The sequence below is a fragment of the Equus caballus genome, chromosome 22 (assembly GCF_041296265.1).
Source record: "Equus caballus isolate H_3958 breed thoroughbred chromosome 22, TB-T2T, whole genome shotgun sequence".
NCBI classification, from domain to species: Eukaryota; Metazoa; Chordata; class Mammalia; order Perissodactyla; family Equidae; genus Equus; species Equus caballus.
In genome coordinates this window covers 6,589,501-6,610,239 of record NC_091705.1, presented here as the reverse complement: position 1 = coordinate 6,610,239, position 20,739 = coordinate 6,589,501, and the positions used below count along the sequence as shown (strand labels likewise).

The 20,739-nt window shown below is 45.8% G+C and overlaps 1 protein-coding gene across 1 annotated transcript in view; it reads left to right on the top strand.

The window, feature by feature from the left end:
• The first annotated feature begins 6,368 nt into the window (after window positions 1–6,368).
• The window catches only part of SLC24A3 (solute carrier family 24 member 3), a 458,647-nt gene continuing 444,276 nt past the window's right edge, over window positions 6,369–20,739 (top strand). Inside the window, exon 1 of the mRNA XM_005604455.4 lies at window positions 6,369–6,982. Coding sequence (XP_005604512.2) covers window positions 6,544–6,982 — 439 coding nt within the window. The 5' untranslated portion in view covers window positions 6,369–6,543. The remainder of the gene's footprint in view (window positions 6,983–20,739) is intronic.

Below are 20,739 nucleotides of genomic sequence, written 5' to 3'. Positions count from 1 at the left end.
AGAAATCCCCCAGGAAGATGTCTACCGCTGCCACCAGGGGGCGCATCACCACAGCTTTTCCAGGTCAGCGGTGTGCACTTGCAACCTTTTCTTGGGGCAGCTGGTAGCTTGGGGGATGAAATGAGATAAGGAAATGGATACAGCATTGTACAACGTGGGGACGGGCATCCCACTGTTTTAGAACCTGACCTTGGGTCTGTCTGGTGACAGGGACTTGGTGATGGGTCATGTGTTTACAGTTCTTAGGCTGTTATACTTGGCAGATGAGCTTGGCTTGAACTGAAGTGCATTCTAATCTGCAGTTACACTCCAGGTGTTTGAGGAAGAGAGCTTTCCTGTGGTGACCCTCATACAGATGACACAGTGATGTTAAAGTGTGAAGGGTGACTGACTTTGGCATCTCTTCCTTTTGAAAGTTTTGTATTTCCAAAATGCTTCATTGCTGCAAACATCCTTCCAAGGAAGGGTTGTCTTCATCTTTCTAGTTGTCGGTGAGGAAACTGAGGCGCAGGGCAGAAACGCCTGCATCTGAGATCTGTGGCCAAATTAGAATGCAAGTCCAGCTTCCTGCTCTAGCCAGCAAAGGCCACCATGTGGGTGGGCTGCTCCCGCTCTGCCATCTGAGGATTCCTCAGAAACAAGCCTCAGGGCACAGGGCAGCCAGCGAAATGCTGGGCAAAACGGCTCACCAGGGAAGGCAGGCCTGGGCCCTGGACCTAACCTTTTCCTCCAGCCTGCCAAAGTCAAACTGTGCCAGTTCCTGTAATTTAAGTCAACATGTCTTAACTGCTTACACATGAACAGATTCTTTTAATTTTTCTTTATTTCTTAAATTAAAAAAATAGGACATCTTGATGCCAGAAAAATAACTCTAAAAATATAAAACCAATATAAAAAATCAATATAAAATAAAAAGTGAAAGTCCCTCTTCATTCGCTGATCCCCGCCCCAAATCCTGTAATCTCACCTCCAGAAGTAACCATTGCTGATCATTCAAAAAAAATACACATATATCGTTAACATAGAAATATAATTTATATACGTTCGTTTATATATACGTATCTAGAAAGAGAGACACACATACACAGATGATTTTGCTTAACTTTAAGAACATGACATTATGCAATTCATAATGCAGCTTGCTTTTGCCACTTAGCATGTATACCACATTTTATCAGGATAAGGTTTTGAAATTCAAAAATGATAATACATTTTACAGATCTGTTTCTTGATTAAAAACACGGAATTCCTAAACTTCTTATTTATATGTTAGCGAAAACAAGCCCCCAGGGCCCTCCTTGGGTCCTCCTGCCGCACTCGGCATTCTGCCTGCTGAAGTTTACATCGCTAAAATAAAATTAGCGCGGTTTACATGTTTTCTTTTCAAACGATTCTAAGAGAATGAGCAAACTGCTCAAATTGTGAATAGTTAATTTTTGTCCTCTGAGGATTTAAAATTTTAACCTATTATTGCCATGGCGCCGGATCATTTTTTTATAGGAGTCATTTTTTAAAAAATAGCACTCTTATGAAACAGGAGATAGATATAGCCATAGCTATAGGGTGTGTTTGTGTACTCTGTCTTTATTTCTTCTAAATCCTCAAAACGAGTCAATTAAAAATATTGACAAAAATGGCGAGGTAATATACTTTTCCTTTTTAGATTTGCCCTCCAGGATCCACCAAAAATACATGCCAAGATGTTCGTTTCTGTAGAGCAGCCGATCTCAACCCTCAGCACAGAAGAGTTTGGGAATAATGCAAATTCCGGGCCTCCTGAAGCCCGTCTCCTCAGCACGGGGCAGGGAAGTGACATTTCTCTCAAGCTCCCTTGTACTTTTTCTGTCCACCAACGCTTGATTGAAAGGCTGCTCCATGGCTGTGCCACAGACTGGGTGGGAATCTTTCCTGAGGGTACCTGTGCCTATTCTGCTTTCCTCTCATTTAGAATAAAAAGGGAGGGGAGAGAATGCACAAGAGATGGATTGTGCTTTTTCCATTAAAAATTACTTCCAAATTTTATGCATATCTTAGGACTTCTAGGCTTTTCTTTAAAAGCTTGACCCCGAGGTTGCCAGTTGACCTCTTGTTCTGCAGTTACCCTTGGGTACTGTAACCAGTTTGAGAAGCAGCTGGTGACTGTTTCAATTTCAGCTGACTTTCCTTATAAAACTAGCCAATCTGGGAGGTCATGTGTCTCTGATCCAGAGGCGGTGGTTTGGTTATTCTTGGCTTACACTAAACTTGGACAGGAATCGAAGCATCAGGTAAAAAACAGTCCATACCTACGTGTGTGAAAAAGAACAAAGCCCTACACACCAGCGTGGATGGAGCCCACAGGAACAGGATGAGCAAAAGTGCCTCCGTTTACCTGAAGTTCAAGGACAGGCAACAATGACCCATGGCGAGAGAGGTGGGGAGAGGGGTGGGGATGTGGCACAAGGGAGCCTTCAGGGGGGCAGGCAATGTTCTAAGTTGTAATCCAGAGCCCACGTAGGATATATATACATGTATAAAGTCCCTGTGCTAAGTGCCTAAGCTGTGTCCATTTTACAGTAAGTATATTACACCGCAATAAATTAAAAAAAAAAGAGGATGGGCAATTGTGAATATGACAAGGGTTTACTAAGAAAACCAAATCTACAGTCATATTCCCGTAATGAGTCAAAATCACTGAGAAAATGCAGACAGTTGGACAAAAAGAAAATTAAAAATTGGAAACTACTATAAAATAAGCAGTTTCTTTTAAATCCAGTTGTAAACTGAACACTCAAAATAACGTGAGGCCCCCCGTGGACATGGTGCTCTCGGATACCTCATGACATGGAGTGTGGACGAGGAGTGATTATTCTGTGTTTGTCAAAATGCTAACAGCTCAGGAAAAGTCTAAAGGAGCAGTTTTATTGGCTTTTTGATAAGGGCAGTGGACAAGAATGGGGAGGGAGATAAGTTGTCAGGCCTCCTGAGCCAAGATGGCGTTTTTCCAAATCAGGGTGACTGTGCACGTGCAGGGTGGCACGTGCGGAGGCGCAGGGCAGGCAGTCTGTCCGGTCAGTGCCACGGCTGACCAAACATAGGCAGTGACAGGCGTGGCTGTTTGTCTCCAGGCACGCACGGAGGGTGTGCTACATCTAAGGGCCGTCCCAGGAGCATTGCACGGAAGAGTTTCCCCCTTCTTCCCCCATCCACCAACACTTGGCCTTATAGTGTTTAAAGGTTTTCTGGGAACATCTAGTGATCTTCCCTCCTTTGCTCGGGCCACATCTCTCTGTGTCACAGGGCAGCCAAGGGGAGGAGACTACCTTCTCCTCATCGAGCAAATGGCTTCTCCGATTTTCTCCTCTTCTCCCTTCTCGACTGGTGGCTTGTCTGACACAAGTGGCCTTGTTTGGTGTTACAGAGACACCACCTTGCTTTGCTGTGGAAACTGCTCTGTCAGGTCTGGGTGCTGTGGGGGAGGGGAGGCTGGAGACCTGGAAATAATGCAGGGGGCACAGAAGACACTGGTTCTCTGGCACAGACAAGGCCGCGCTCACTGGCTGATGTCAGAGCTGCCTTGGGCTGAGAATCTGCGAACATGGTCACGGGAGGCATTGGATTCTTTGCCATAAAGGCTGAGCTGTGAGAAAGAAGAACCACTTCGATGTCCCCACATCAGGCCCAAAGTCTGCATGGAACTGAAACTGGAATGTTTATAGGAGGCAAAAACAGGGGCACAAACCATGACCACCAGCCTCCAGCCCAGAGTGAGGAGGTATGATGTAAATGCGTCTGTCTTATTCCTGGAAAGGGGAAGGCCCCAGTGCATCTTGGGGAGATGCCACTCTTTCCAAGCGAGCTAATTCTCAGACTAATGTGTCAGGGCCTGGAATTTTCTCCCTAAGTCTCCCTGCACAAAATGTGAGATCAAATGCAAGCAGATTAAGAAATAAAAGGCAAAAGCTACCTCAGGATTGATGAGGATCCTGATAGTGAAAGACAAATAGCACAATAATTATTTCAGCTCTTGATCCTTCCAAAATTCAGTTTCCCAGGGGAGCTTCCAAAGACCAGGAGAGGGCAGGTAGGGCAAGAATAATGGTTTCCTTGGAAGAGGGGCCCACCAGGATCTGTCTCCCTTCTCCAGTGCTCACAGCCGATTTGAGAGCCTACTCCCCAACAAGCGGGCCTGTTGGAGGGAGGGGAGCAGAGGGACTTCCCCAACCTAAGAAAGGCCCTTCCCTCTCATTCCTGCACAGAAGCCTTTGCCATGTGGGGCGAGGAACCCACTAGGCCAAGGGGCTGTCAGGCTGGGGACCAGAAGCCCCCGTTTTCCTTCCCTGGGTGCTGGTTAGCTGCTCAGGGGTCTCTGTCTCTGCTTTACTTCAATATCCCGCTTTGCTCTGAAATCTGTCAGGATGAACATTAACTAAGAAATCATTTCTCTGTGCCACAGGAGTGATCTCTCTGTCTCTCCCTCTCCTTCTTGCCCTTTCTTCCTCTCACTGTAGGTGCCGAGAGTGTTTCCAGGGAATTGCCCATCCCTGGTTTCTCGCCTCCTCCTTCCTGCTCTCTTCCAGATGTCTCTCCCATCACCACATTACACAATTCCTTGTGCCTGTGGCAATTTCCCCCGAGCTAGTATTCATTCCCTAACCCAATTAGTTCCAAATTGCCTCTCTCACTTTTACTTTTCCTATTTACACTAGAAAAAGTGATTTGAGTGTCTTTCCTAGTTAGTTGAATGAAAGACAGAATATTCTGAGCTCCTAAACTTTCGTTTCTGTGTCTCTGGATGTCTGATGGAGGTAATTCGACCAGAGAATTCTCTACACACACTCCAGCCTGGATGAACTTATGTATTTTTAAATCCCCCTCTGTACCTGGCAATCAAAGCAAAGGGACAGCCAACCACACGGGCCTTATAGGGAAGGCCCTCTGTGTGTCTGCGAAGATGCCAAACTGAGAACTGAGAATGGCAGTAAGTGAACGATATGCCCAGGAAGCAAACGTCTTCCAACCTTGTTGGGCGAAATGGCCCTTCTGTGGAAAGGAAGCCACCTATGAAGGCCTGCTATGTCCTTTGCCATGACTCTGCTCCCAGATGCCGTTGGTGTCATCGGGGAGGCTGTGGGCTAGAAAGTCACCCACAGGTGGGGACAAACTTGGACACTGTGGGTCATCCCAGACCTAGGAGAAGAGAAGGCTGTACAGAGGCTCCCTCCTTCCTGCTCACCTCCCTAGATGTCCGCAGCTAGATTCCCTGATGCGATCAGATTGCATTCCAGACAGACACCTGATTTCCAGTTGAGTCTTTTGGAACAGGCCCTTTTGTTTTCAACCTCACCACAAAGGCATCTCCTCCTCAGGGCTGTATCCACCATCCTAGCCAGCAGCCCTAGGGAGGCACCAGGAAGGAAGCCAGGCAAGCCCGAGGAGGGAGGGTGGGTGTGCCTGAGACCACTAGGTGTCCGGTCTAAGAGCACCTTCTGCAGGGCTGCTGGCCCGGCCGGCTCTAGGACGGTCAACATCTGCAGCAGGTGAGGGCAGGAATGGAACCGGAGAGAGGGCAATGCGGGAACCAGGGCTCTGACCTCAGGGGTAGGAGCAGGCTGATGCTCCCTGCAGAAGGTCAGGAGCCTCCTCCTGAGTTTGGCTATGGACCCTCAGGCGGCTTCGTCCAGGGACAGCGCCAGCTGTCCCCCTTCCCTCAGCCACAGCGTGGGGCTTGGTCCAGCATAATCGGGAGTGGAGCGTGAGCCCGGGCCAGAGGGGGGAGCCAGGACACCCCCAGTGGGCGAAGAGCCTCTGGGAAGTCCCGTTCCAGGTCTTGAGCCTGGCGCGCAGGGGGATCCCCACAAGGGGGCAGAGGGAAACCCAGGAGGCCGGCGGGAGGAGGCGAGGCCGGTGGCTGGGCGCGCGCAGCCAAGCGCACTCGCAGCGCTTTCTCTCTGGGCAGAGGGTGGGGAGGGGGCTGAAGAGATCCTTGGTTTCCCCGAAAGTTTGGGGTGAATCCTTTTTCCTGGAGATCCGCCTCTCCGCGGCGTGTGCTTCCCGAGAGGGGGCCTCCTGCGCCGCCCCCCTTCCCCTGGCACCGAACGACTGAAGGATTGCGCACGGGGCTCCCTCCCCAGCTCAGTCTCCTCCCCACGCGCCCCCTCTCCGCCGCGCTGGCCAGCGCCGGGCTGCGTCCCCGGCACTGCCCCCCGCCCGTGCCCGAGCCGCCGCGCCGCTGCAGGCTCCGGGGAGCTGCGCCTGCCCGTGCACCGCTCGCCCCGTGCTCCCGGCGCGCTACGGCCCGGCTCGGCCCCGGCTCCCCGCGCGCGGACCATGGAGTAGGCGGGCGGCCCCACGACGCGCTCCTGCAGCCGGCGAGGCCGGAGCCAGCCCGGGGTGGCCTCGCCAGCCGGCGGACTTGGCCAGCGGCGGGCCCTCCTCCCGCCGGTCCTTCCCCGCTCCTCCTCCTCGGCCGCCGCCGCCCCCGCCTCCGGCCGCCCCCACCGCCCCCACCGCCCCCGCCGCGCCGCCGCCCGAGGCCGAGCGCGGACGCCGAGCGTGGGAGCCATGGCGCGCGAGGAGGAGAGGGACCCCGAGCGCCGGGAGGCGGCGGCGCGGGCTAGAGGCGAGGAGGAGGAGGAGGAGGGGGAGGAGGGACTGAGCGATAGCGACGACGAGGACGAAGACGAGGAGACCGGCAGCGGCGAGGAAGAGGAAGAGGAGGCGGCGGCGGCCGGGCTGGAGCGCAGCGAGGACGCGCGGCTGCAGCGCGCAGGGCTGCCTCCCGCCCCCGTCCCCGCCGCGGCCGCCCGCGACAGGAGCGGCCGCTGCTCGCCGGGGCCCCCGCCGGTGCCACTGCCCTGCTGCCCGAGGATGCCGTCGTCCGACGACGAGGAGCGCGAGCGTCGCCGGAGCCGCCGGAGGGACCTTCTGCTGAGCCAGCTCTCCTTCCTGGCCTTGGTGGCGCTGCTGCTCTGGTCGCTGTCGAGCGTGCAAGAGCATAATGGTGAGTGCTCGCTGCCTGCCCAGAGTGGGCGCTGCGGCTCCGGCAGCTCGGGCTGCCTGGCCTGGGCGCGGGGCGAACAGGCTGGCTCGGCGGGCGGGGTGCCGGGCACGAGGACCCCCCCTGCCCCTCGGAGGGCTGGGGAAGACGGGGCCCTGAGGGCGAGGACCGCGCAGCGGAGAAGCGGCCGGCACGCTGGGGGCACCTGGCTGCCCTGGGAACCCCTGCCTGTGCCTCTTGGCTCTGTCCTTCTTACCCACGAGCTGGAGGGACTGGTGGTCGCGGCGCTGGGGACTGTACCCTAAAAAAGTCCCCCAAGGCCAGTAATAAAGTTGTCTCGGTACCTCTGCAGGTAACTACCTGTACACTTTGGCTCGTTGAGGGTCTGAAGGGGGCTGGTGGACTGGTGAACACACAGTTATCCAGTGTTCTCCGTATAGAAGAGGCGGGCCGGACCAGGCAGAAAGCTCCGTCCCCGCCTTTCCAGAACAGGTGCTGAGTACCTCGGATAGGAAGAATGTGTTGGCCACCTGGCTAGTGTTTAGGAATGAGTTTGTTCTCTTAAACTGACCACTCAATGGGAAGACTGATCCCTTCTGTGGACTTGGCAGCTCGGGAAGAAATGATTTAGCCCGGACCGCCCACGGCTCTGGACCTGCTCTCCTGGTGCCCTGCAGTGGGTCCGCCCTTCACCCCACAACTTTTGTCTTATCTTTGTCCTTGGCTTTCTTGAGCTGAAATGGACCTTGTGGAGAAATGTGCTCAGAACAGTTGTCCACTGAAAACACTTTGGACTCTGGGGTGCAGCTGTCTGAAAAACGGAGGAAAGACTTAGAAGAATAACAGTTGTAAAACCGTTTTATATCCCGGCCGTTCAAATGGCACGGTTCGTGGGAAAACAGCCATATAAATGGTTGTGAGAAAAAGCAGTTACAAATATGTGCTTTGGTGTTAAGATAGACATAACTCTAATATGAGGTGTTATGAAGTGCAGAATAAAGCCATTTTGATAGTGATGGTAAAATATTTTTAAAGGTGCTGTCAATTAAAAAAGAGCTCTGTCCCCCGAATGGCTGGTCTCAGGCTTCGTGGTAAAAGCAGATGGTTGGTCTTGGTTCAGGTCTTAGCAGATCTCTTGACAGACTTCATCATATATGGTAATATGGGAGAGTCCGTCCTGGTCTTCAGTGGCGCTGTTCAGACTCCACGACTCTCTCCATTCACCCTGAATCCCAGGTTGTGTGGTTGGGGGGCCTGATGTGAGGAAGGGGCTGTGCCAGGATGAGGGGAGCTGGACCTCTCTCCAAGGGCAGAGGCACACCTGCCAGATACCAGTTACTGGGTGATTCTCAAGAAGAGGGTTTTCATTAACCCCCTTTTAATCTTCCCAATTTTTGTGAGTACAAAGCCAGGCTGTACTTGATGACACCTTTGGAAAGGGCCATTCCAAGTCGATTACGTGCCGGCCATTTTTCCTGCCTGTTGGGGCTGTCTGAATCACAGAGTTCCCAGCACTTTCCAGGATATGAAAGACGTATTTCTGGGGGGAGAATGTGACCCATACACTTAAGTCCGTCCGTGGCAGGGGCTGCCTGGGCCCCGGGGAAGCTGGGATGTTCTGGGAGGAGGGAGTATCAGACACTCTGCAAACTTGAATCCTGGTGACTAGAATGGCGTTTTGAAATGGTTTGCCTAGCGGTGACATTTCTGTTCAGGTGTCGCTGACTCGGATAGCACAGCCCTTTTCTCCATCCCTTCCTTTGAGCTCTGTTTGTCCTTCCTTCCATTCATGTTCCCCTCCTCCCTCTCACTCCCTCTCCACCCGCTCCTATAAACGTAGACCGTAAGAAGACTCCCACCTCAGCAACTGACGATGACAGTGGAAAGCCAACGGTGGTACGAGGATGCCATCCAGCCTCTGTTTATTTCCCCCAAATGGCGTACCAATTGTAATTCTGTCTCGAATCACCTTCCTTCCACCAGATATTGATAATTTCGTTATGTGATGCACAGTAGTATTTTGCAACAAGGCACAGGTTTTTTTAGATAATAAGATGTTAATTAATGTGTATGAGTCTGCAAATGGTTATTTTGGTTGTCATTCAGCAACCTTCAGCATTGAATAGTGACTTTTACCGTGGAAACTTGGGGGCTACTCTGCTTAAGGGTCCTTTCAGTATAGAGAAAAAGTTTGGAGTTTGGACTCTTTAAAAGATTCTGCGACTTGGAGAGGCTGAGTGATTCGCTTAAGGTCACACAGCAATTGAGGAGTAGAGAAAAAAACCAATCTGAGGTGACCTGGCTCTTTGATCGCACCCCTCTTCCCTGGCATTCATGCCACCTTCTGGGTACAGCTTTGTAATATTTATATAACCACAAAGGGGTACCTTCATAATGATCAAAGGTAATATTTTTATTCACCTTGAAAGCCATACAGTGATTAAATGTAACTTCTCAGAAGCCTGTTTTCTAACACATATTGATTTTTCTTTTTTTATAAAAAGGACAGTTCTTTTACTAAACCAAAATAGAGGTGTGTGGCAATTATGTTGTATAACGTTTCTAATCATGTGGAATCTGAGATCCCTTTCTTCACATCTATCCAAAGTCAGCGAAGAGTCTTTTCTGCTGAGATGGGACACAAGTGTTAAATTTGGGTCAGGAAGGGTTAACACTGGAATCAAGGGAAATGTTAATTCTCACAACCAAAGCAATAGTAACAGCTGGAATCGGGTGGGCTCTTGGGTGGCAGGCCCTGTGCTAGGCACACTTCATATCTGTTGCTGTATTTAATCTGCAGACCGTCTTTGCAGATGTGGGGCCTCCAGCTGTGGAGGAAGAAAAGCCCTGGGGTTGCTCTGTTTAGTTGTTGCCGATGAAAATCTCATTTTTGATGTCTGTTTTCAAAGCCGATTGAGGTAAGGTGTGAGATTTGCTAACAAGGGTTTTCTTTATTTTTTGCCGTGAGAATGGATTACTTTTGTATGTTTTGAGTGGCTTAAAAGTGTTTAATTTTTCTTTGAAGTAAGGAACCTGGTCATTTTTCTCCAGAATGGTGTGGATAAAGACCAGGAATTCTAACTCAGGAGTAGTTATAGACATCCCCTCTAGAAGGTTCATAGGGGGGTGGATAGTGAATAAGAAAAATTATACATAGAAGCTTCGAGTTTCTGTTCCAGTTACTATTGCTGCATAACAGATCATCACAAAACTTAGTAGCGTAAAACAACCATTTTATTGTTTTCTTCATGGATTTGGACAGGTCATAATGGGGACGGCCTATCTCTGCTCCATTATGTCTGGGGCCTCAGGTAGAAAGATCGAAAGGCTGGGTGACTTGACAGCTGGGGCTGGAGCCATCTGGAAGCAACATCACTCTCATGTCTTGGGTTGATGCCAGCAGTTGGCTGGACCCTTAGCTGGACCGTCAACCAGAACACCTACATGTGGCCTCTCCCTATGGCTTCTCCACATGCCTTAGTTTAAGCTTCCTCAGAGCATGGCAGCCGCGTTCCAAGAGAACAAGGTGGAAGTGCATGGCATTTTTATGTCTTCGCTTCAGAAGTCACATGGTATCACTTCCACTATTTTCTGTTGGTCGAGGCAGTGACAGATGTCAGCCGAGGTTCAGGGATAGATGCCACCATCTACTCAATGGAGGAGTGTCAGAGTACATTGTAAAAAGAGCACGTGCACTGGGAGGATATTGTTGTGGCCGTCTTCGGAAAACCAGAGATCCAAAGGGATAATAACTTAGGACTGATTGCAGACGTTTCCCAAGGAGGTAAATGATATGTGTGTGTGTATATATATATTTGGAGTGTGTGTGTGTTTATACTTGGAGTGTGTGTATGTATGTATGTACATTTGAATGTATACACACACACACACACACACACACGTAATTTTTGAAATACCTTCCAACCATGAAAACATTGCTACTCATCTTAACTGGTGTGGGGTCCAGTGGTGGTGTTTGAAAATAGGGCTGCTGTGCAGATCTGAGCTGCAAATTTCAGTTGCAGATCTGAGAGCCCATCTTGAGCTTTGTGCCTTCCCATTCTCAGAGGTCTGTGACCATGACCTTTCTGTCCCTCGTGTGGTTTACAGAGAGGCCTTGCCAGGCTCTCCAGCTTTGTCTCCCCTCCCTGTCCTCCCCTTTCCACTCTTCACCACTCTGGCTTTTCTTCTCCTCAGAAAGGCGACACGTCTTCTGGACCCAGACCTCTAGCATGTACTGGTCCTGCTGTCACGGCTGCAGCTAGTTAATCCTTTATCCTCACTTCGGTGCCCAAGATCTTCCTGATGAAACCAGGTCTCCCATTTTGCTCTCTGAACACGCTGTTATCCCCTCATAGCATTTATCACAGTGGCAATTTTGTATTTATTTGGTTATAATTTGAGAAACATCTCCTCTTCACCAGATTCCAAGCTGCGGGCGATGAGGGAGCCTCTGAACTTCCCTGACCTTTGTCACCTATTTGTTACGTAAAGAAGCGCTTTTGGTTTCTGTACTACAGTGCTTGTGATAAAAATTAGCTACTGTGTATTAGGAACCCACCGACTGGCACACACTTTATTTTCGTGGTTTATAATTCTGCCCCCAGTCTAGCAAATTCCATGTTGCCACTGGTTTTTCATGGGCTCCCACTGAGCTGCAGAAAAATGAGTGCCGTGCCCAGTGCCACTTCATTAAGTGAGAGGATTTGATCCCAAGCCCATCGGCGTCCGAGCTGCGTGCCGCTGCCTTGCCTAGCCTCGGCTTAGGAGGACGTGAATAGAAATGGGAATCACACTGCCTTTTTCAGTCAACTGGCGAGTAGAGGAGTAACAGAAGGTTGCTTTCATAGAAGAGTATTTTAGAAACACATTGCTTTTCAACCTTTTCTATTTTCTGCCTAAACATATATAGATCTGTCTCTTTCCTCCTGGCTTTTCTTAGCTGCTCATCAACCCAGATTTTTCTCAAAGATTTCCTCCTTGCAAGCCTCGAATCCTTGTGGGAAGATTTTTTTTACCCTGGAGGGTTGGCAAAGCCAAAAGAATTGCAAACCCAGCCATTTGCTGAGAACTCCAAGGTCTGGCGGAAGCTGGCTGATAGGACAGGATTTTGGCAACTCTAGTTTCTTTAAGGAGATTTCTTTTCCTTGAGCAAAATAATTGTTGGGGAGGAATAATAGTACACAGATTGTTATAATGGGAAAACTGAGGTATGGAGAGTTCAGAAAACATCCTTGAAGTTGTATAGCAAATGGGCCATACTATGAGAAAGGTACTTCGAGTTTTTCTGGTCTTTTCCTGCCTTCCATTTCTGGAGAGCTTGTTTGGTGATGATTTTTGTTTATCGTTTGCAGTGGTTTCAAATGTGGTGTTATCTTGTAGAATTTGAGAATTTGAAGTGTTAAGAATTCAAGTGGAAGAAGGTTTTCTATGAGTGAGGTGGTGATGGACGCCATCCAGGCAGTTTGAATCATCGAGTCATAATTCTCAGACTTGGACGACATCTTCCAGTCTCTCCTGTGGCTGCAGGTCTCTTAGGATCCACCTGCTGCTCTCTCCTCATCCTCATCCCTGGGTGTGGTAATGCTCCCCTTTATTACACGCCCTGGGGATTTCACTGTCCCTCAGTGGTTTCCCCAGCCCTTCCCCCACCTTTGTAAATGGTCCCTTATGAAACTCTCTTCAGTGGCACCCATTGAGTGAGTTCCTGCCTGACCCGACTGGTACAAGACACAGACCTTCATGTGTTCATTCAGTGAACACGTGGCAGGCTTTTTGCTAGTTGCTGGCGTGATGGTGGTGTCTGAGACTGACACCCACAGTATCATCCTCATGGTGCTCAGACTTCAGTAGGAAGACAGGCTTTGAACAACTAATTTTCAAGAATTATAAGAGAGTTGAATGAGAAGTAGAGCATGGCGTGGAGGAGGTGTTGGTGGTCAGGAGAAGCTGGAACCTGGAAAATAAAAGGAATTAGGTTGGTAAAGACTAGGAGACAAAAAGGCAAACACAGGAAAATGAGCAAAAGGTATGGGCAGGCAGTTCACAAAAAAGCAGTTGCAAATGGCCAATAGACACAAATAAAAATCCTCAGCCTTAAGACAAATCAGGGAAATCTACATTTAAAAATGACGAAATACCATTTTTCCACATCAGATTGGCAAAAATGAAAACGTGATAGTATCAAGCGTTGGCAAAGGTACGGGAGAGACAGCTCCTCTCATTTACTGCAGGTGAGGATGTAAATTGGTACCCTAAACACCACGGGAGACTACAACAGGATGATGAGGTTTTTAGGCACAGACCCCAAATGAAGCTTTGGCCTTTTCATGAGATTGAAGTGTAGCAAGGGGAGCGCTGGGATTAGAATGGCAGTGCATGCGTACTTGAGGCTTGGATATAGACTCAATTTACCTGGACCCATCTGTGACCTTGGAGCATGTTGGTCATGACCCTTTGAACTCTAGAGTTTAGAGATTAGGTGAGAGTTGGAGAGGAAAGGCCTTGGTCATTTCTGGAGCTGTCCAAACCAGTAAAAGTTACTTACTTAAATCATGATATTCCTTGTTTGTCAATCTCTGTTTCTAGGAGAGCGAGCGTGAACAGACAAAGTAAGCGCATCCGTGACCTAGTTTGAAGGAATTTCACATTTGCAACTTTGTGTCTTTCCCTTTGTGCTTCTGCATTGTTTGACCTTAGCAAAAGTCATTGGGAGTGCTGTGGAATCTGAACCTGTGGAGGACAGGAAGTAACAAGAGGTTTTCTTGAACAGGACTTTGAGGTGAGAACAGAGTGGATGAGGAGGGGTGTGGGCGTCCAGGAGAAAGGGGGTGCCACAGGTTGACATCAAGAGGTCAGTAGCGCCACTTTTAAGAAAGGACATGAGACAGTCATTTTTGGACATTTTGATTTTGATTACTGGTAGGCCGTCTGGGTGGAATACAGCTGCCTGTTGAAAGTCAAGTTTATAAGCAGTTGCTACAGGTAGTATCCATGAGGGTGAAAATTGTACCTTTGGTTAGCTCCTTGAGTCTCAATCTTCTCTGCACATTGTAATCACCGGGGAACTTTAAACTTTACTTGTGTCTGAGTCCTACCCCCCTAGATATTCTGATGTAAAGTTCCGGGACGTAGCCTGGGCATTAGGATTATTTTGAAATGAGAAGCGTGGCTCCCATGTGCAGCCAAGAGTGGGCACTTCTGGGTTAGACCAGTGGTCAGTACTTACCTTATCACGGCCACAGCAGCGTTCTTCATAGCTGACCTGTGAAGTATCCTGGGCTTAATTTTTCTGTCTTGAAGATAAATTAATATTTGTCTGTTTAGTTTTCTAAGCCTTTACCGCTAATTGAAGCCCAGAGTTTCCTCCTCGTATGTACAATGCCATTAGATATTCTACCCAGTCCTCTTTTTGGAGAAACGTTTACCAGATTCTTCTGGCCTGTGCTAGGCTGGACAGGTTGCTTGTTAAACCTGCTGCCCAGCTGTCATCTTGAGATCTCCCTTCAACTTCATCCTGTGTGGTTTTGTTTTGTTTTGTTTTTTTCCAGTTCTCCTCATGTTGAAAACCCTGTGTGCTGAAACCCACATATGTATCTATCTTGGTTCATTCCTTCATTTGTGGTATACATTTTGGGGGATCATACACTCCAGGTGCCTCAGATGGGGTATGGAAATAACAAAACAGGTTTGAGACATTGTGTGTTTGAAAATATATTCATTCTACCCCAACACGTAGAAGACAGTTAGGCTGGGTCAAGAATTTCAGTTAGAACACATTTTTTTTCAGAATTTGGAAGGCATTGCTCTGTTGTCTTCTACCTTCCACCCTTGCCTCTGGGAAGTCTGATGCTGTCCCAGCTCTTAGATTTTTGGGTGAAACCTTTTTTTTTTCCCCTCTAAGACCATGTGTGCTCTCTTTGCTCCTCACGTTCAGTCGTATCATGACTGGTATGGCACTGCTTTCATGCATTTTCTTGGGCACTCAGCTAGTCCTTCTAATCTGGAAGCTTACATCCTTCAGATCTGGGAACTCATCTTAGGCTTCTCCGTCCTAAATCCTCTCTCCTTCTGGATTGTCTGTTATTTGGGTGTTTGACTTCTTGGATTGATCTTCTGACTTTCTTATCTTTTCTCTCCTACTTTTTCTCAGCTTTTTGCTCTAATTTCTATAGATTTTCTTAATTGTATCTGCCAAATCTTATACTGAGCCTTTAATTTCTGCTGTTGTATTTTTAACATCCAAGAGCTCATTTTGCTGCTGGAAGTTATTTTTAGTAGCATCCTGTTCTGCTTCATCAATACAGTATCATCTCTTCTATCCCTAGGTATATTAATAGTGTCTTTCAAGTTTTCTTTTCTCTGAATGGACACTGTTTCTCCAAGTTGCTGTTGTCTGTTTTTTGTTTTGTTTTTCTTATTATGTGCTTTCTTTGAATGTCAAGTGATCCTTGGCATCTACTCATATTTAAGTGAGGCCATTAAAAAGATGATTGGAAACTGCAAGGAGGGGGGTCTGTTGATTGTGTCTCTGTAAGGTGACCTGACTGGGCCATGTCACTGGGCAGTACTCCATGTCTCTAGTTTTAGATCTCTTATCAGGGGTGGTCAGATTTCCCAGAGAAAGGTCACTGAGTGTCCTGTCTTGAGGGAAAAGACCTGGTTACATCTGGGAATCCAGTGGGAGAGGAAGCTGGGATGGGGGACATGCATTCAGCAGAAACACTCCTGTGCTCAAGGACAACAACTGTGAGTGTGGAAGAGCTGAACAATTTATTTTGACACATTGCAGGACCATCCCAAGTTATTTAAATCCTCCTGCCTTCCTCCTTCCCTCCCTCCCTTCCTGCCGTCCTCCTTTCTGTCTTTTAACTTCTGTACCCATGAAACTCGTTAAGACTTGTTGCCTCCTGGGGGTGCTAATGGTCAAAAGTATGGGGAGGTGTAGTTGTCACCATATCCTTTTCTTTAAATTGAAGTTTTTATTGAGAGGGTTGTAGATTCACATGCACTTGTAAGAAATAATACAGAGAGATTCCTTGTACATTTTCCCCAGTGGTAACATTTTGCAAAACTTTAGTATCATCTTAACCAGGGTAGTGACATGGATACAATCCACCAATTTTATTCAGATTTCCCCACATTTGTACTCTGTGTGTGTGTGTGTGTGTAAGTTCTGTATAATTTTATTACCTGTGTAGGTTCCTAAACCACTACAGTCAAAATATTGGACAAATCCAACATTACGTGGATAACTTGTGTTGCCCTTTTATAACCATGCATGCCCCATGTACCTTTTTGTATAAAAGGAACAGTAAAGTAACTCGTATGACCTATGGCAAAAATAAAATTAATTAAAAATTATAACTTTAAGACTCAAGGGAAATTCCACCAATAATGTTGCTCTGTACAAAAGACTGCTTATTAGTTGGGGGCGGGGAAATGAGCATAAGGTCCATCTACATTAGTGAGATTAGGACATGGAGTGTTTTCCCGTTCATTGCACTTTTATTACTTTCAGGTACAGTAACCTGAGCTAAGTGCCAGATAAAGGCTGCGCATGGCTAGTTCACTGTTTCTTTGATGGATAATTTTTTTCTGTCATTTGCACAATATTTCTGAATGAATGCTCAGTGAAAATAGTTTATTCAAGTTGTTTGGTCATTCAGGCAGTTTAGCCATGCTCCTTGCAATATTGCTTTCACCGTTTTTTGTCTCCCAGAGTACTGAGATGAAGGAGATCTTGGGGACCGTGGTATCTTAACGTCTGATTTTATGTTTGAGGAAACTGATGTGAAAGAGAGTTTGAACTGGTGCCAGAACCCAGTTCCAAGAACCCTGACTCCATGCTTACTAAATACTTACAGAAAAATCAGTGGAAAGTTAAGGTTAGAGATACATTTTATGCAAGTAGACTCTGGGTGAAATTGTTTCAAATTGTGAAATGTTTCTGAAGTGCTGGAATCTTGATGGGAATTATTTGGCATGCAGTTATGGTCACTATATGGGGAAAATTAGGGAATTTCGGGGTGAGCTACTTCTTATAGTGAACAAGAGATTTGTTTATTCAGAAATACTGGTTCTTAGGACACTCTGAGCTGGCTTTAGGAGAGAGTTAATATCGTTGGTTCACCTTTTGCCTGGGTAGTCACCTCACATAACCAGTAGAATGGTAGTTTTGAAAATGAGTGCCCTTTAATTTTTCTTGTTAGTAGTCTTTGAGCTTATGAGATTTCAACTTTTTCTTTTAAATCCCTGATGGTTGCAATTCTAGGCTGTGATCTGAGCGTAACTTCCAAAGAGAGAAAAGTTTCCTGGGACCTTAACCCAGAGTTTGAAACCTGATGGTAATGACCTTGTGAGTGGGATTTCATGGTTTGGTTGGTTGAAATCACAAGTGTTTCTTGGGGTGTGTTCTGAAAGGAAACTCATTGCACTTAGTTTTGGTAAATCTAGGCACGAGGACCGGTCTATTCCAGTATTTTCCAACATTGTGGTATATTTCCTCCCTTATCTATTTCAAAGTTGATGTCATACCATATATAGTGTCTTGGATCCTGCTTTAAAATTTTTTCAAATTAACATATAGTCAAATTGACTGACATTCAGGATACAGAACAGAACTATCAGCCCCCCAAAACTCCCTCAAACGGTCCCTTTGTAGTCACACCCTCCCTCATCTCTAACCCCTGGTCTGTTCTCTGTCACTATGGGTTTGTCTTTTTTGAGGATGTCATACAAATGGAATCCTGCAGTTTGTAGCTTTTGACACTGCTTCTCTCACTCAGCATGATGCCTCTCATATTCATCTAGTCATTGCACATATCAGTAGTTCATCCCTTTATGTGGCTAAGTAGTAGTCCTTATATGGGTGTACAACAGCTTGTTTATCCATTTACCTGTTGAAGAACATTGGGGTTGTTTTTAGTTTTGGTAATTATGAATAGAGCTGCTGTAAACATTCAGATCCAGGTTTTTAAAATTTCTTTTCTTGCCTTATTGCAATGGCTAAGACTTGCAATACAGTATTGAGTTTGAGTGGACATCCTTGCCTTATCCCTGATCTTAGGGGGAAAGCCTTCAGTCCTTTACCATTAAATATGATGTTTGCTGTAGGGTTTTCATAGATGTCCTTTATCAAGTTGAGGAAATTCTCACCTACTGCTAGTTTGCTGAGAATTTTTATCAGAGATGGATATTCAAGTTTGTCAGATGCTTTTCCCACATCGATTGATACAATCCCATGGTTTTTCTTCTTTGGATAGTTAAAATGGTAGATTATGCAGATTGAGTTTTGAATATGGAATCAGCCTTGCATACCCTGGATAAGCTCCACTTGATCATAGTGTGTTTTTCATCTTATATTTTTCTGCATTTGAATTGGTCATGTTTTGTTGAGGACTTTTGTGTCTCTGATCACCCAGGGTATTGGTCGTAGTTTTCTTTTCTTGTACTATCTTTGTCTGGTTTTGCTGAACCTGTAAAATGAATTAGAAAGTATTCTTTTCTCTTCTATTTTCTGGAAGAGGTTATGCAGAATTGGTGGATTCTGCTTTTTAACTAATCATAAACATTTCTCCATGATGTCAAACTTGAAAAATAATTTTTAATGTCTGCATAATAATAATATTAAAAATCACGGTGTTTTTCTTAGTGTTACAACAGTGACATTTACTGAACACAGCCTGCTTGAGGCACTGTTCTAAGTGCTTTATCTGTAATGACTCCTTTAATACCCACAACATCCAATGGAGGAGGTACTAGTATTATCTCCATTTTACATGCAAAAAAAAAATAAGACACAAGAGTATAAGTAACTTGCTCAAGCTCACAAAGTTTCTATGTGGCCAGGTAGAGTGTGAACTCAGGCTGTGTGGTTCCAAATCCTGTGGTCTTAACTATTACATTATATACTCTGATTATACCATAATTTACTTATTCAGGCCTCCATTTGAGAAATTTAGGTATTTTCCGTATCCTCCCCTTGATGAACATTCTTGTGCTGAGGTTGTTGGTAATCTCTGACAAATTCTTCAGGTGGGATTCCTAGAATTGCTATTTCAGTGTCAAAGTGCGTACCCGTTACAAAGGCTACCACATACTGCTATGTACCTTTCCAGGAATTTGAGCAAATTAGAAATTCCAACAGCAGTGTTTGAGAGTGCTTCATTCAGTGTTCTTTGCCAGAATTGAATGATTATTTTAGATATTTTATTCAGTTTGATTGCAGAGAGATGGTATCTCATTACTGTAGTTTGCCTTTCTTCTTTATTAGTGGAGCTGAATATTTTAAAAAACGTTTATTGGCCATTTATATTTCTTTCCTTGTGAGGAAAATTTGTTCATGTCCATTGTCCTTTTGTTTTACAATGGGATAACAATGTTTTTCTTTTTTGTTTTAAAGATTGGCAGCTGTTGTCAATCTTCCTTTTTTTAATTCTTCTCCCCAAAGCCCCCCAGTACATAGTTGTATGTTCTAGTTGTGAGTGCCTCTGGTTGTACTATGTGGGACGCTGCCTCAGCATGGCCTGATGAGCCCAGGAGCCAAAGCGACTAAACTTCAGGCCACTGAAGTGGAGCATGTGAACTTAACCAGTTGGCCACCGGCCTGACCCCTTTTTTTTTTTTAAATGTGACTTTTTTTTTTGGCTGGGAAAGATTAGCCCTGCACTAACATCTGTTGCCAGTCTTCCTCTTTTTTTTTTCTTTCCCTCCCCAAAGCCTCAGTACATTGTCCTTCTAGTTCTTCTCTGTGAGCCACCACCACAGTATGGCTGTTGACAGACAAGGAGTGTGGTTCTGCGACTGGGGATGGAAGCTGGGCTGCTGAAGTGGAGAGTGACGAGCTTTAACCAATAGGCCATCAGGGCTGGCTCAACAGTATTTTTCTTAATGATTTGCAAGAGATCTTTTTTATATTCTCTCTATAATAATCTTTTATCCCATTTCAGAAGTTTTACCTGTTTTTTTGACATACAGAAGATTTTCATTTTTATCTAGTTGAAACTATGTCTCTTTTCCCTTGTATTTTTTCACTGTTTTATTCTTAGATCTGGGAACTCAATCATATATTTATTCCACATCATCCTTTATGTCTTTTTCCCCCTATTTTTATAGTTTAATTTTTTAAAAGTGTAACTGTTTACTTCATTTGAAATTTATTTTGGGGTAAGATGAAGATTTAACTTAAACAGAGTAACAGACTTAACAGTTAAATTGTTTATTGAATAATCTTTCCTTTACCCACGCAGTTGTGGTACCACCTTTATTCTATGCTTATTCTCTTATGTCCTAGAAGTTTTTGTGATGTCTGTTTTGTCCTATTTACCCATTAATTAATTGTTGTAGTTTATTAGCATGTTAATTATCTGATAGGGCAAGACTCCTCTCCTCTTGTTTTGGAAAAAAAAAATCATTTGCTGTCATCACTCGTTTATCCTTCCAGGTGAGCTTTAGAATCTCTGTTAAATTTTGCCCAAATGCCTCTGGGTTTTGACAAATCTATAAATAATTTTTGGAAAAATGGCATCTTACAGCCTTGAGTCTTCTTTTCATAGCGTGCTTCTTCATTTGGTAAAGGCTTTAGAAATATCTGTCAAGATTCATAAATTATTTACCTATTTCTTTTTTACATTTATTTGTGAAAGTTATTTTGGTATTATTATTTATTGTTGCTATTATTTCATTCTTTATATATTTTTAAAAAATATTTCTTCTTTATAATTTTTTATTTTATTCTTAAATCTTAAACTACATAAGTA